The sequence below is a fragment of the Leptosomus discolor genome, chromosome 3 (genome assembly GCF_034619465.1).
Source record: "Leptosomus discolor isolate bLepDis1 chromosome 3, bLepDis1.hap2, whole genome shotgun sequence".
Lineage (NCBI taxonomy): Eukaryota > Metazoa > Chordata > Aves > Leptosomiformes > Leptosomidae > Leptosomus > Leptosomus discolor.
Window position 1 is genome coordinate 3,090,461 of NC_141393.1, and position 16,505 is coordinate 3,106,965.

Genomic DNA, 16,505 nt, shown 5'->3' on the forward strand with positions numbered 1-16,505 from the left:
ATACGCAGACCTTACAGCAATTAAAAACCCACCACGCTACTTTAATCATAATAGAGCAAGGCACAGTTATTAAGCCCTCCAAGTGAATTAGACCCTTTTGGAAAATATATTCGTACATTTTCACAGTTTGTGGGCAACAAGATTTATATTTGAAACCCCTTTATCATAATTCTCTGAAGTTATTCCTTTAAAAAAGGTTTATAACCATCTCTAAAAATACAAATATTTCACAGAATGCTACATAAAGGTTCATAATTTAAAAGCTTCAGTTAAACTCCACCCCAAAATAATCATCTCCTGAGAGTAAAAAGCACAGCAGGCTGCACAGCTAAATGTGCTGACTTTAAGATTCACCGTGGTATATGACTGCTTTACATTTTAATGTTCTTTATGCTGTTAATACATGTTAGGGCCACACCTCGTGTGGGAGGAAGTTGCTTTTGCAATCCTTTTGTAGTATTTACTGTTGATAGGCAACCCTTCTGGCAGGGAGTGAAGATATGATTGTTCCATTGTAAAGGCAGAACTTTCAGACGGCCGTACAGCCTTTCAGCATTTGGAGTATCTGAATCTCTGTCTCGTGTTATTGTGGCTAAGAATAACGACCAAAGCTTTTCTCCAAAGGGCTTATGATTTGAATTGTCCTTCTACAGGAGTCACTTTTCTAAAGCAGATGTCACCAGGGAAAAAACAAAAGAAAAAGACAGGTTAAGCCCTTTCTCTCTCAAAAGCAGCTCAGCTATGTACAGTGAAAACATCAGCGAGCACACCTGACCTCCTGTGCTAATGCACTCCCTCCTGCATGTCAGAGGAATACAGAAAGTAACTTAAAAAAAAAGTATGGCAAATTGCCTGGTAGCAAACTACCCACAATTATCTGTGTTACCCAACATCCTGTGAACATCTGCTTTAAAAGTATTCTCAAGTACTTTGTCCCTGGGGCCACATAATTCTTTTTTGTAGCAATTATGCAGAACACACCGAGATACTCAGTACCAAACTTGTTTAGCATCTCTCTAGTTCAAAGCACGTTCTCCACACAGACTCTCTCCCAGGCGTACCTTGGATAAAACTTCAAGTATCTGGAAGAGTTCAGAAGAGTAACCAGGACTTTCTAAGCTCTCCTCTTGCCAGCCATGTGGGAAATGGGAAGCCTTCCTGACTCATTGCTGTTTGGGCTCCAAGGGAAGCAGTATGCAACATGACTCAATTAAGACAGGTTTCTGTAGCTTCCCTCCCTTCACATTTGCTTTTACAAAGCCCATTTCCACTGGATTGCTCAACATGCTGTACAAAGATAAGCTCCTTTTGCATTGCCAGTATTCAAAGGGAAAAAAAAACAACAAACAAACCAAACCCAGAGCCACTGAAGTAGTTTCTGATCAGTGCTGACTTCCCAGATTTAAGTTCAATGAAAAATGACTGTTTATGTATACATTTTAACTTCAGCGCTATAAAAAAAACACAGACAGTGATCAGAGAGTATCAGAATTGCACATCTAAATTGGCTTGGATTCGGTAATCCCTTGTTAGGCTTATTTTTCTCTGAAATACCCTACATTCATGTAGAAGGCTCTGAATATGGTTTTCAGTCTCTGATAAAACCCTTAATTCCGCATCAGCAGAACCCTTAAGCAGGGCTTATCCTTCGATCTCCGCTACTTTAATGGAAGCTAGGGGACTGCAGACTCCAGAGAGAAAGCACGCACAGAACCACCCCACGCTCGTGGCTTTTCCGAGGACCGACCACCTCTCCAGAGCGCGAGGCGGAGACAACATCTAGAGCAGAGCCATGGGAAGTCCGTGTGGGCAACGCCACCACAGGGCTCTTCCTGCTCCACCTAAAGGCCCACTGCGGTCCTAGGAGACCCTCACGGCACCAGCCCCTCCACAGGCCGTTCCTGCTCAGCTGGACAAACCTTTACCACCAAGGGGGCTACTTGCTTCTCTCTTGCAGGCGGCTGTACCGCACCGGGTCTTACCAGGCACCGTAACCCCTTTATTTGTGAAGCTGAGAAGTTGTGGGCTGGCAAAGGCAAACATTTCCAATGCTGGCTTTGCCAAGCACAGCCCTACCAGTGCTGATCTTGCAAGCACCACGTTGCCTGGTGTATCTTTGTCATTAAAGGCTGCAGAGTTCATTCAGTGCAGACAAGCTGCCACACATACAAGAGGGGTAAAACCGAGCTACGCCTGTCAATCATTCACAGTTCGAATCTTTGCTTCACTTCATCTGCAATCATCTTTGCGATGGCAAGGGAGGAGGTAGCAGCAGGAGAAGGGGCATTTCTGACATGAAGAATTCTGCTTCCAATCTCTCCGCTGCCTCCATCAAATACAAAGTCATCTACCAAATTTCCATCGCTGTCCAACGCTTGAGCTCTCACTCCGGAGGGACCCCTGCAAAATAAAGGAGGAGCTCACCATTAGAAAGAAAACGTTTCCTGAAATCAGAAAATCAACTCCGTTCTGACCTTGTGAAGGTGCCCAGGGAAACGGTAAGGAAGGCAGACTGCGGAGCCAAAGCCCAGCCAGGCTTTTGGGGGAGCACAGGGAAGTTTAACACTTGTGAGTCAGAGCGGGAGATGTCTTGCGGTCGTTACGGTAAAACAAGGGCAGGTAGCCAAGCAAATCTTCCGTATCTTTCCTGGTTGTGAAGTTACTCTCCTCCCCAGACACACAACCATGCCTTCTCTTCTCAAAAAGGAAACCCTTTGTTCCGAAATAGCAAGCTTTGTCATACATGAACTTCACGCCAACGGTATACTGCCTCAGCTGGGTAACTCCCTCGTACCATGCTCCAGCTTATCGAATTCTGGATTTTCTCCCTCCAAATGTTTGGAGAGTTAAACCCACCTCCCTGTACCTAAATGCCTCATCTTGCCTCACAAGTCTCTTCAGTTCCTCAGCATTTCTAAACTCCTTTGAATCAGTTTCTCTCTCCACACAGTAAGAAGCTGAACACAATTTCATCGAGGTGATTAAGTCAATACACACTCAGCAGCAACTCACAGTCTGGCTTCCCCTCTGAATGTCATTAGTTTTGTGAACACAAATTACGTTCAGGTTACCGAATGTGTCACTAGGATAAAGGGACGACTTCTTTTTTGTGAATGTGTCGCAACTGTGAACCGCAGCCCATGGGGAGTGTAGAAAGCCACACAAATATTCACCAAACTTGCCTCTACACAAGGAGAAAGTACCTAAATGCTTCTGTGCTTCGGTGAAGGGAGAAACCTAATGCTCCACTTGCTGCTGTTAAGAGATTTAACAAGCCACTGGGTGTTACTAACAAAAGCTTTCTTTACCTGAGCACATCGTTGATGGTGACCTCGGGGATGAACTTCTGAAGTTGCTTCACTTGCGCGCTAAGGAAACACGCCCGGTACATTTCACTCAGTCCGTAAGACAAGTTTCTCAGCACAAGTTTCCACAACCCACTGTGGAGAGGAAAAATAACTGCAGTAAGAACAAGTCCTGCACGATCAATGCGGCCACGTCAAACTGTCTAAGGCAGCAGCAAAAGCAACTGCGTGGCAAAAGCCCCCATTCCCAACATCAGTAATCCAAGCAGGCTTTCTGCTTGAGAAACAGATGTTTGACCTTCCCTGCTTCAACAAAACGTGTTTACAGAGCTGTAGCGTTGCATTTACATCCTTTCTTTGAGAATTAACTGAGCTCCAGTCCTCCCTATGTCCAGGATTTTCCTCTGGTCCAGTCAAACGGCGAGAGAAACCCACGTGCACGAGGGAAGACAGACAGGCCGCTTGAGACTTTTTTCCACAATTGTTTAGAAAAGATCGTCACGCTCCTAAAACTCTCAGCTCTCAGTGAATCTTGCTATGTCTTTACAAGTCTTCTTGGCTCGCTTGGCTTTTCTCAAGTGTTCCAGTCTAAAGATCTATGGACAATGATCACCGTGCTTCCAACTCTTTAAGAACCTGCATGAAGTTGACGTGTTTGCCAGAAAGCTCTTTTTTCCAGTTCCCTGACCTGTTTTTCAGCCTCTCCTGGGATCCTCCTCAATATTTTCACATTCTTTTTCAAGTCTAATTTCTAAAATTAAGCAGTTGTTAATAGTCTGTCCAGCTCCTCATAGAGAAGCAAGATTTCTCTCGACTGCTACAGATACTCTGTTCATTTACATTTGCACTTCCAGCAATGATTCCTAACTCCTCTGACATGCCTTCAAAGACAGCTTCCCACCCTGCATTTGTGGCCCTTAACCTACTTCCCTGCACTTGGACATTCTTTAAATGCATATTGATGGTCTGACAAAGTTTAACACAGCAATTCAGACCGCTCTGTGTTCTCTCTCCCAAGCATCCTCTGCAGGTCTTTTAACCACACCGTCCAGGTTGATTAGGACATTGCACTGCACGGGAGCAAAACCAATCCTGGAAGAGCTCTGCTAGTAGCAAGATGGCTCACCAGTACGTTCCAGTCAGCAGCCACATGTCTTGGGAGTTTATGAGAAATGAAATCTTGGATCACATGATGTTAAACGTCTTGGGAGAAGTCCACCCTTATCAGCTCAACTGTCTTTAAACACACCAAAACCTTGGCAAAAGCAGGCTTTTTGACAAGAACTAGCTTCCGCGGATTCACCAGCTGACATTTAAGTCCCTGCCTTCGGCAGACAAACGGACATTACCTGTACGTCACAGCATCTAAAAAGTCTCCAGTGCTGAAGTCAAACAATTTGTAGCCCTCTCGCTTAAAGGCCAGGACTGCATTGGGACCAAGCCAAACGCTGCCATCCATTCTTGGTGTGAAATGAAATCCCAGAAAAGGGAATCGAGGATTGGGAACCTAAAGTGGGATAGAACAGTTACTACAGCTGTTACAGACCAGCTCAAAGAAACAGCCACGCAACCACTCCAGTCCACAAACTCATCCAGGAAACACGGAAAACCTTTGTGAGGAGGAAAGTACAGACATTTACAGTCTATTGTGCAAGACAGCGAATAAAACAACCCAAAACACAGCAAAGGAGTTGTTCTCCCAACAAATGGAAATAACTATTTTTAAATGAACAAGTGAAAATGTAAGTGAATTCGCCATTTTATTTCCAATCCCTACAACAAAATTAAGAGTCATACAACCATACAGCTGGCTCCTGCACTGGTTCTTCTGCTGGTTAATTGGGCAGTTACAGCACGTAACTCATGTAAAACACTTAAGAACAGAGCAGGGCCAAGTAAGACTGCATCTTAGGTAAAAGCAAAACAAACAACAGGGGAAACAAAAAAAAAAAGTACGCATGATTTCTCAGGATATAAATCAACCCACAACAAAACCAACGACACACCAGTGCTATTCACCAGTAGTAATTATACTGCAATAAAACCTTCTAGAAAACACTAGGAAAACCTCACCACTCCTGTACTGCTCCCAACAAGGCGCAGCCAGCAAGCCTGCTTAACCCTAGCGAGAAGTATCTGCAGCTTCTCGTTTGCCTGCGAATGGAGCGGTGAGCTGGGGTGTGAAGGCTGAAACAGAACCGAGCTGCCGATAGGCAGAGACACGTATTTATTAAGCACAACTCGTTACGTGCTGGCACGTCAAGATCTTTGGCTATTTCGAAAAGGGGACTGTATAGTCTGAAAATAAGCAAGTATTGGGTAGTTCTCAAAACCCAGTATTGTTGTGACTAAAAGTTGCTTCAAGACCTGCTCCTTTTCTGTATTTGGGGCGTTTTTCCTGTCAAAAACATGCTTTTGATACTTTCAAAGCTTAATGCAACCACTCCCCAAGCTACAATGCATTTCTGGTAACACGTCACTAAGAGTCATGCAATTTTCTAACCTTATAACCATATTTGGCCATAACGAAAAACTGCAAAGGGTACGAGCTCTCCTCACACAGCCATGAACCAAGGCTGGAAGGTGCTCTCCCATCCCAGGCAGCTCCTCCCTCCCACCCCAAGCCAGGATCCTGAATCATTCCCAGGTGAGAAGAGGACAGACAAACACCCAGTGCTCAGGGTTCCACATCTTCCCTAGGGCGACCTGCTCCAGTGTTCGGCAGGCAAGTCTGAGTCCACATTCCGAAAGGCGGTATTTCAACGTGCCACCCGGATGAACTAAAATGCTGCCCCCTGAACTCTCTCTTCTTGCTCGCTCTCTTCACTTTCTGTCCGGAATTGCTCCTCCTCATCACACTGTTTGTCTATATGAGATGGTAGAAAGCTCGTCCTTTTCCTCCCATGTCTCTTTTTTTGTCGGACAAAGTGAAGCTAATTCAAAGACGAGGTTGAGAGGGAAATATCTAAATCCGAGCTTTGGGTATTAGCACGCAAGATTAAACCCTGTGTCTAAGTAATTAATTATTTACTCTTGTCCCTCACTGACTTCTCAATCCTGCCTACAGGTTTATTTTATAACCCAAAGAAAGAAGCCAGGCTTTGTGGGCATGTGGCTGTCATGCTAAATGTTTCATTCTTCCTCTATTAAAAGAGCAAAAACACAAACAAAAACCCCAACTAGCAATAATTTCCCATGTGGTATTTCGACCTGTTCCTCAAGAATTAACAAAACCAAGCTGTCCTGTCAGAAAGAACTGAATCTACGTCCACATGTTGCATATCTGCAGTGTAGCACAACCAACCAGGTAATAACGCCCTTATTTCTGTAATTTTAGCCGTTCTCAGAGTACGCTGTGAAAGACAAACGAGAGGGCACGTACCGGATAAATATTTCCTTTAACCATATAGCACTTTTCCGGTTTTAGCACCAAATAATCTCCTCGGAAAGGTACAATACGAGGTTCAGGGCTGCAGCCACTGATCTCAGACAGGCGGTCTGAGTAAAGGCCTGCGCAGGTCACAATGTGCCGACAGTAGATTTCCTCACCCTGTGGGGAAAAAAAACCACCAAAACACCAAATGCACAAACATTCAACCTATCTACTAAGAAACCACGCATCACCTGCAAGCTTTGGAAAATAAATGAGTCAAGACCAAAAAGCAAACCAACTGTATCTTCAAAAGGAGGCAGAAACATCTAATTGTTTCATTTAATCCTTTATAATATTCTCCTCTATTCCCTGGAGGAGATGGCAATTCATTGGGCAGGTAGGACTGGAAGAACCTTTATAGAAAAGGTGTGGGGAAGGAAAAAAAACGGATAAAAAAAAGGCAAGCTGTCATCGATTCTCAGACTGCCTCGGGATCAGCTCCCAGAACACAGAGCCCGGCGCGCTGCACCAGCACGCTCACCATACAGGGCAGGGGCCCAAGGCACCAGTGCCAAAGACTGGGCTCCTCCAGCAAACCAGGCGTCTCCCTCTGGCCCTCCCTCACCCCCGCGCCCCACCGAGCCCTGCCGCCAGGCCAGCCCGCAGCTCCCCGGCCAGGTCTGCGCTGCCAGAGGGTGCCCGATGGGCGCGGTAGCTTCGCAACGGCAATAAATTTGGTTAAATAAGGCTGTTAAAAGAGATTTTACCCCACAGAGCGGGAGGGGCCATGCTACTGAACGGCTGGTTCCCCAGAAAGCTGCGCAAGTTCCTAGCACACAGTTATGGAGAGCTGTTAAGTATCTAAACTTCTTACCATCTAAATAAATCAATAAAATCACAAACTATTATCTGCCTAGCTATATAGCTCACTGTCTTTGTTTTCAAATACTATGGGGTTTTATCTTCAACCAAAACTGTTTCCATTTAAAAGAATACCAGTATTTGGTGAGGGAATCTGACCGACTTTGGAAGATACTTTTTAATGAAAGAGCAGAAAAAGAACAAGAAAGCAGCAGCTCTAACATTAAAAACTATTGGAGGGGCAGTGAGGTTGGTTTTATTTGTCTCCCCCCTCCAAAAGAAGAGTCCAGACATTCCCTCCTGGAGGTGAAAAGGTTACAACTACGTTCCCAGTCCAGCATTAAGTGACTGTAGGAATGCCACCAGCAGATGCACCTGCTTCACTACATTAACTTGTGGCTTCCTGATGATAAAATGATTCTAAATGCCTCCTTATTTTTATAGGTGCCAAAGACCAAAAGCAAACATGAAAATTAGGGTTTCTCACCAAATGAATAAGCCATAAAAAGTTCTTGGAAACAACAAGCATAAGAATGTGCAAATAAAGAAGAAAAGGGACCTACACAGTTAGACCTAAGTTAGGCAGCAGAAAGTTACACTTTCGTTAATATTCCAAGTACACAGTAAAATCTGAACACACTCATTGTTAAGGATCGATGGCAGCTGCTGTATAGAAGCAGCGCTGGATGACAGTCACCACGTTACTGAACAGCAGCTTTTTAACTTTTTCTAGAGAACTGATTAATCCACCAAGACTCAACAAAAGTTCTCAAGAAAAGGAGAAACGGCTTCCTGATAAGCAATGAAGTCTTCAGCTTAGATCTTACCTTTGAGTTCCTAACAACGACTGGGTATTTTAGTCCTGTAATAGGATTAGACAAGAGAAGGAATTAATAGACATGTAACAGAAAACTGACAGCACAAGCAGCTTGTCACAACGAAGGATTCTTCCACTGGAACATTGTCAAGCCACAGAGCAACGACTGTTGGACCTCAATGGCGCTGTTGGACATAACTGCATTTAAGATTTATTCTTCCATAGTCCACCAGCACAGATTGGACCTGCCCCCCAGGATACAGAAAAAGCACTACCACAAGAATACACACGCAATATTCAGCTAAGTGTGATTTTAATAGGAGAGAACAAGCTTCTTCCTCCATTTTACTATCATTTCCTTCCATCGGCTTTAAATGTTTCAGCTGCAGGATGACCTGCCTGCGAAAAACAAAAAAGCGAGCTTGCTCTAACATCATTTTGTCTTTTGCCCCATCCCTGCGAGACACAAAGGTTCAGAAATGTCATTTCAGTGAAAGCAAACGTGTTTTGAACAAAACCTTTGGCGGGACTGTAGTAAATGGAGGGGGAGGGAAACCCTGCCTTACCGCCTTCACTTTCTGAAGAACTTTCCTTCGCCATCTCCATGTTTGTAACTTCGAAATCCGTCAAGATCGTCCCACCTGCCTCCTGGAAGTCTTCAGCATAGGACTGGGCCACTCGTTTGTAATTCACGATGCCGGTATACGGAGAATCAAGGGCCATCAGACCCTGAAACGGCATTAAGAGGCAGAAGAACAGTGAAGGCTGTATCTGGACTTTGGTCTTCAACACGGAGAATATTTCACCTGGAATTAGGTGCGTTGCCACTGAGAAGGGAGGACTGCTGTCTCCCCACCCCTGGCTGCTTGTTCCCCGTCTTGCCGTGGGCCAGCTGCAGCGTTCGTGTTTGCTGACAATTAATATGGCAAAAAACTACTTACGGTGGATTAAGTGATCGTGTAACTACAGCACAAACAAGTCTTCACAGAGCTTAACGATCAAACAGGTTACCTAACCTTGGCTTCAGCTAGCATGTCCTTATCTTTCACCACGCACTACGCAATTCCGTCTTGGAATGGTCACTTGGGAGTTCCACCTGACGCACGGCTGCTGCCAAGGCCTCCCGCGAGGCTAAAAGAAATCATCTCAACACCTACTGCACGGCACATCAGAGAGAAAAGTCTCTTCCGAGTCAGACAACAGCCTGTGCTTGTCCTAGCAGAAAGCAAGGCTCAAGTCCAGTGCGTAGCTAGACTTTCCGATGTTCCTCAGAGGCATTTTACTACCTTTATACCAAAAAGGCTCAGCTTCTCACATAATTTTTATCCTGCTAGATGGCACCACAATATTTTCCTAGTTCTGGCTATAAAATAAGGCCAGTAGGACTGCTTTACCTCAGAGAGACTGCAAGCGTAGCTACACTAGAAGACGGTCAGCCACTCGGATACTACAACAGCAAGGGCCATTGACATGCCCAGGGCAACCAGAATGGCCGGTAAAACTGTATCTTACACAAAACCTTTCTCTCCACTTGATACACGCTGCAGTGGTTTACAGCACCATTCAGGTTCCCTTTGCTTACGAGGAAAGGCCTCAGCTCAGGAACCCGAAGCACATGAAGTAAGACCCATCTGAATCTGCTCATTTGCAGAAGTAAATGCTCAGCTGGATCTCGAACATGCAAAGAATGTTTTAAGGAGTGGATACAAAATGTTTATGGGAAAAAAAAAGATGCCTCTCCAGAAAATTTTTGTCTGTACCTACAACCACTCATAAGCGACGAATCATGCAGCTACAGCAACAGCAACAGTTGGGGGATTTATATCCAGGTTTTCCTTTCAATCAAAGATACACTAAACAACAACAACTCTGTATTCCATAAACCACTCACATTTCTCCTGCTGTGAAAATAAACAAGCTGGGAAGTGCTACATAACAGTCACATGTGTAGGAAGCGACTGGATTGAAATTAGCTTGATCCAAAGCCGCATTTGCAGATAGGAAGGCATTTCCATCGCTGCACTGTTGAGCTTTACTGCAAGTTAAATCATTTTAGTGGGAAGGAGCAGAATCCTCTCAGCATAAACCCAGATACAGCAGCTCTAACCTGAGCAAAGGAAAATCTGCCTACCAACCGCAAAACCACACAAGCAAGCACCTGCAAGGAGAAGGGGAAAAAATAAAGATTTAAAAATTAATAATAACAATTAAAAAAAAAAAATCACTCTGTCATTGGTGGGAGAACTGTTCTTTTTTTTGTTTCTGAGCATATACATCTGCGTAAAGCTGGGAAAAGGCTGAAGTTTGAACAACTCATAGGCTCTGTCCATTTGCCTGTAAGTCCAGTCCTGCACAGGGACTAAGGGACTAGAATTTCCTACTTTGACTCACATCATTCTCATTCCTTTTGTAAGCTGCGAGTGAAGCGGATCACCTGCTCTCTCGCTGGTGAATGCTGGCCCTTCCAAACAGCCAGCGGGTCATTTGCAGTGAGTGCAGCAGCAGCAGCAGCTCTTTATGACTTCAGCACAGGAGAACTGATGAGCTGTGAACTGACACGACAAGTGAGCAGGAGAAACCCGAGGTGAAAGTGAGCGTCACCAAGAAAGGTTCTGCAGGACCCTGTGCTGTGCTAGGCCTGGTCTCCTGCGTACGTAATGGCAGAGGCATGCGAAGGATTGGGTTGAGCTAAAAAGTTCCAGCAGTAAACAGATACATTTATTTTTGTTGACAATTACATTTTTTACGGGTTTTCAGGCTCTTTTGAACTTGTCACCCATGCAAATTACCTCAAGGCCAGAAACAGATTTCTGTTAAACTAAACAATAACGTCACCTGAGAAACTGAGATCTTATATGCTAAAAGTTATGAAAATCCCTTACCCTGCAGAAGGGTTCTTTGGCCTTTATTTCTTTTGCTCCAATCAGTTTCAGACCTCGGACGTTGTTCTGCAGCCCTCTTTCATACAGAGCTTTGAGTCTTGGAATTTCATCTTGTTCAACAGCTACAATTAGCTTCAGAAAAGATAACAAGGCACACCAGTGAGAAAAACATACAAAGCCAGTTCAGGTTTGGCCTCAAGCCCAAGATAACAAGCAACAGGGAATGAGTGAACGGTGAATTATAATTCAAGGGGGGGGGGGGGGGGGGGGGGGGAAGTGGTTTATGCCATTAGTTGCACAAGAGTCTATAAATACCTATTATTACTGTGAAAGCACTAATATATTAAGGAGAGTGAAAAACAAACATTAAACTGTAGTTTAAGCTACTATCAATGGATAATATTTGCTAAAAGTACCATGAGACTACAAATCTGAAGGTGAAAGAAGAGAATACGACTTTCAAGAGCCCCTGGGATGCTTCTAAAAATAAAACTGAACTTAACCCAAGATGTACAAACCTCAAACAGTCTCAATACGAGAGTAAGGACATGTTCTGACTCAACAGGTGTCTAAACTGAACTGTACCCGCTTGGCTTCCTTTAACCATGTAGTTAACTCACAGGATACTTATCCAGACTGCGAATTACCAGGGCCGGGTTTACACAGACCACACCACCCGCAGGTCTAGCTCCGGTCTGGCAACACGGGCGGCTTTGCCTTGAGAAGGGACCAAGTTCCCCAGGCCTGGAGCTGCTTTATGTAAAACAAGCCGTAAAAACTCAACATCTTTCCTGCCACAGACACCGCTGGGGAGGGCGATGTGGAAGGACCCAAATCGAGTGTCAGCGCAGGCCCAGCAATGCTGCTGGGTCAGTCCTAGCCCTGCCCAAGCTCCAGTTGGCTCCTACAGAGCAAGCCTGCTGTCCTGGCGCTTGGAGAGCAGGTTGGGCACTTGAGGAGTACTGCACAAATCCACAGTGCCATCTTGTGACCAGCGCTGCAGCGGAGGGAGCACAGCAGTGAGCGCAGCCAGGCCAGGACAAACACCCCCCGGCCCTGCTGCAGGGCCACCAACACCACCGGGGATCTCCGCTCCGCACCCCAGAGCTGGCAGAGATCCACTCCCAGCGGGTGCTGAACTAGAGGGCCTTGGAGCGGCACTTGTCACATCACACAGGGTCTGCATTGCTTGTGCTGGCTCCCGCTGGCCAAGATGTTTATGAGCAACCTGGAAAGGGGCAGCCAGGGTGGTGAGAAAGTTGGGTGACGGTTTGAAGTGACTCAAGGTGACTCAGACAAGAGCTTGACTGTGAAGAACTGCAGGAGGACCTTCCGAGAGGAATGAGTGACTACCGAATGTCAGACATAATTCAACGCAGAGAAACGTGAAATGATGACGACAGAAAAAGCACTCTTAGCCTCACGTGTAAAATGGTGGCGTCCAAGCTCAAAGTTACCACTCAGGACCAAGATCTTGGGGTTAGGACAGACAAGCCTATAGCAACATCAGCTGAATGGCTAGTGACAGCTGAAAAGCCCTAAACTGAAGGTTAGGAACAACAGGAAAAGGATACAGGATGATACAGAGAACACCAATACTTCACTGCAAAAACCAGTCGGACCACAGCTCGAACGCTGTGCACAGTTGTGGTCCTCATCTTGGATCAAAGATGCATTAAGCTAAAAACAGGTCAGGGAATGGGTGGAGAAGTCATGAAAAAGCTTCTGTATGAGGAACGACTGAGCAGATCAAGACTCAGCAGCTGGAAGGGACGACTTTGGGGAAGAAGGGGATAGAAAGTTACGGGCACAGATCAACGGTTCACCACCTCTTCCAGCACAAGGGCTAGGGACCATCAGATGAAGCTTGTAGGAGCCAGCTTCAAAATGATGTAACTTCATGCAGCAGGTTGCTGATCTCTGGAACTGCTCATCAAAGTATGCTCTGACGCAAAAGCTTTTGACGGAGAAACACTTGGAAGAGAAATCCACTGAGAGTCACCGCAGACAAAGCAGATCAGGCTGAGAAAACAACCTGAGCTGAAAACAGTTGGAAGCAGGGAGAATTAATAATTTGTTTGTCCTGTTCTCACTCCTTTCTGCGTCTCTGTTTACAGACACTTCTAGAAACAGGACACAGGGTTGGACAGACCCCAAGCTGAATCAGTGCAGCCACTATTCTGCCCCCAGCATTTCAGGGTGCATTAGGTGGATGTAACGTGGCATAAATACATGTAGCTGGGTCACTGTTTGCAAGTCACCCTGTCTTTTCAGAGCCTGACATGCCAAGAAGTATGGCACGCACGTACCAAGAGCCTTTGTGATCCTTGGAGCTAGACAGGTGCCCCTGCGTGGGGCTTGGCTTCCACCATTACCTGGGACATCTCAGCTCAGCCCACGGATAAAGAGAATTGTTATTTAGGCCCAGAAAAGAAACTGCTTTGTGTTGCTAGAAAGAAGAAAACAAAAAGGCACACCCATCCTGAAGGCAGTAAGTGTTGCAGAAACTCATCTCGTGGGAGAAAGACCAGAACCAGGCCTACACTACACCCTGCAACATCCATCACACAGTCTCAGTTCCCAACACACAGCAGTTCCCGTACCTTCCCGCACTGTTTATACGGTATCCCCTTCTGGTCACAGTACTCGTAGCAGAGGGCTGCACCCTGCACACACAGCTTAGCTTTCAGAGAGCCAGGTGTGTAGTAAATGCCACTGTGAATCACACCACTGTTATGTCCACTCTGGTGATGAGCTAAATAGAAAGAAAAACATGGTATTAAAACACATATTCCCATGATTGGTTCATACCTTAATTACTTCAGCTGTCAGAACAGCAAGCAATGTGATGTCTTGCCCTAAATCAGCATTAGAAGAGATGCTCAAATAACTGCACAGCAAACACAATCCTTCCCTCGGTCGCAAAAGGCTAGAAAAATACTGACACAGCAAGACCTAGTTAATACTAAACAGCTTGCAAATTGTTGAATCAACCGGGGGGGGTGGAATAAAAATCACAAGTTTTTCCTCCGAGGGCAACAACTGCAGGCCAATCAATTCAAATTTTCTACATCGTTCAAATTAATTTTAAGAAATTCAGTTTTTAAAATGAAAGACATCCTTGGTGGCCTCATCTAACATAATGTCTGTTCAATCCTCCATTTCTTTGGACGTGCTGGCAGGCCTAGGCTTCTCAAGTATTTGTGAACTGGGTTACGTTGCTATTCCTCTTTGTAACTAAGTAAAACAGAGGTGAAAAATATCACAAACATTTTTATTGAAGTAATTTGGGCAGGTTCTCCCTCTTAAAAACTTGACTCCCAAAGGTCATTCCTGCATCACACTCACACAACTGTTAAGGTCTTCACGGATGTCCTGTCCTGGGGATAAAAAGCCACTTCATATCATACCTGTAGCATCCCAGAAGCAACGTACAGCCTGGCTGATGGAGCTGTTTAAAGCAGAGCTTGGGCTCACTGGTCTTATTTTGAGTTAGCCACTGCTGAGATCCCTTGGGGTCGCTCCTACCTGCCCTGCATGACTGTGCACCTGCAGAAGCACTTGGTGTGAAGAGGCTGCTCAGGATGAACCTGTGCTTGTACTTGAGCAAGCCAGAAAAGCTTTCAGTGAAGCCACAGGGCTCAATCTTGCTCATTCCAAAGCCAGGACCCATGCCCCGGTGCAGAATGCCTCAAGATTTCCTGCATAAGCAGGCAATGCTGGGAGCTGTGCCATTTCGCTCTGCCTAATGCCGGGTCAGTAACTAGCGTTATCTTCCCAGTTATCCCTGTTTGTTCTTTACCTTCAACCTCCCACGCAAATAACAGCACCTTGCACAGCATATACAGGGATATCCAGAAACACTGGGCAAACAACGGTGGTTTACAGTTCTGGCAATTAATTGCCAGGTGTAGACTTTGCCCAGAGGAGCAGCTCAGACATTTTTAAGCAGTTCTACTTCCCAACTCCCCATCTCTACCCACCAACTATCACTGTCTGCTGTTCACTCTTCTCCTCATGCCTCACCAAACAGCCATCCTGGCACCATTTCTCAGCTCATCCTCCCGCTCTGTGCAGCACTAAACCAGACCTGCCCTTGCCCCTCTGCAAGTCGTTCACCCTCCTTGGCCTTTCCCCTGAAATCCCTGCTGCTGCTGGAGCCCCAGGCCAGCAAGACCAACCGCTTTCAAGCAATGAAGTGGCAATGTTCTGCCTTTCCTAACTTCAAAGTCCTAACTTGAAGTGCCAGCAGCAAAGCACAGGCTGAGGCCAACGCTGCTTCTACACTGAAGGATGCATCCTTGGGCAAAGGGAGGAAGAAATCCCCCGTAAGGGCAAAGCCAGCGGTGCCTGGGAACGAAGATGCTCTTCCTGGGGTGGAATCCATCACCCACCTCAGCGACGAGGGCAGGTGCTCTTCCACTGCTGCTCACCCACCCACAAACTGTGCTTCCCTTTACATATACGTTCATGAAATACCGAGATGTTGCTGAGCGTGTGCTCCGGTAAAGATCTCTGACAGACCGACACCAGGTAACCCCGAACACACGGGTGAGGAAGCCACGCCGGCACCATACCTAGCTCCTTCTCCTTCTCCAGCACGGCGAAGGCGAGCGAGGGGTGCCGCCGGACGAGCTCCCGGGCGGAGGCCAGCCCCACGATTCCCGCGCCCACCACCGCCACGTCGAAAGTGCTGCACAGAGACGGACACGAGCCGTAAGCTCACCCGGGAGGTACGCGTTCCGTCTGCCCGGAGGACAGCCCGCCGCCCACTCCCAACCCCAAGGGGAAGGCGACCCGGCCCCGGCCCCCCCATAGCCGCCCTGCCGCCGTGAGGGAAGCGCTGAGGGGGCGCGGGCAGGGCCCTACGCGGACGGGCCGGGGGGGGGCGGCGGGGCTCGGGCAGGGCAGGGCCGCCCCCCGCTACCGCCGGACGGCCTCACCTGCGCTGCCGGCACTGGGCCCGCCACAGCGCCGCGGCCCCGCCGCCTCCTCCTCCTCCTCCTCCTCCCGCCCGCTGCCGCAGCAGCGCCGCCGCCGCCATTTTGGGGGCGGTGATACACACCGCGCCGGGCTCCACCTCCGCTCCCGCTCCGGTGAGGGCTGGGCCGGGTCGGCCTCCGCGCACGGTTCGCCTGCCCCAGGGCAGCCCGGCGGGAGGGGATCCCGGGAGGGCGGCAGCGCGGCGAGGCGAGACCCCTGGGCGGGGAAAGCGCCGAGGCGGCGGTGGGGCCTCCCCTCAGGGCGCTGATCCCCCGCGGCCATCG

The 16,505-nt window shown here is 47.2% G+C and overlaps 1 protein-coding gene across 1 annotated transcript; it reads right to left on the reverse strand.

The window, feature by feature from the left end:
• Positions 1-20: 20 nt before the first annotated feature.
• Positions 21-16,282, reverse strand: L2HGDH (L-2-hydroxyglutarate dehydrogenase). The gene is made up of 10 exons (XM_086462233.1): positions 16,182-16,282; positions 15,816-15,931; positions 13,842-13,993; positions 11,239-11,370; positions 8,923-9,085; positions 8,367-8,401; positions 6,688-6,855; positions 4,655-4,812; positions 3,309-3,440; positions 21-2,400 (listed from the first exon to the last, which is right to left on the reverse strand). Exons 1-10 carry the CDS (start codon positions 16,280-16,282, stop codon positions 2,205-2,207), a joined length of 1,353 nt encoding a protein of 450 aa, XP_086318359.1. The 3' UTR covers positions 21-2,204.
• Positions 16,283-16,505: the final 223 nt, after the last annotated feature.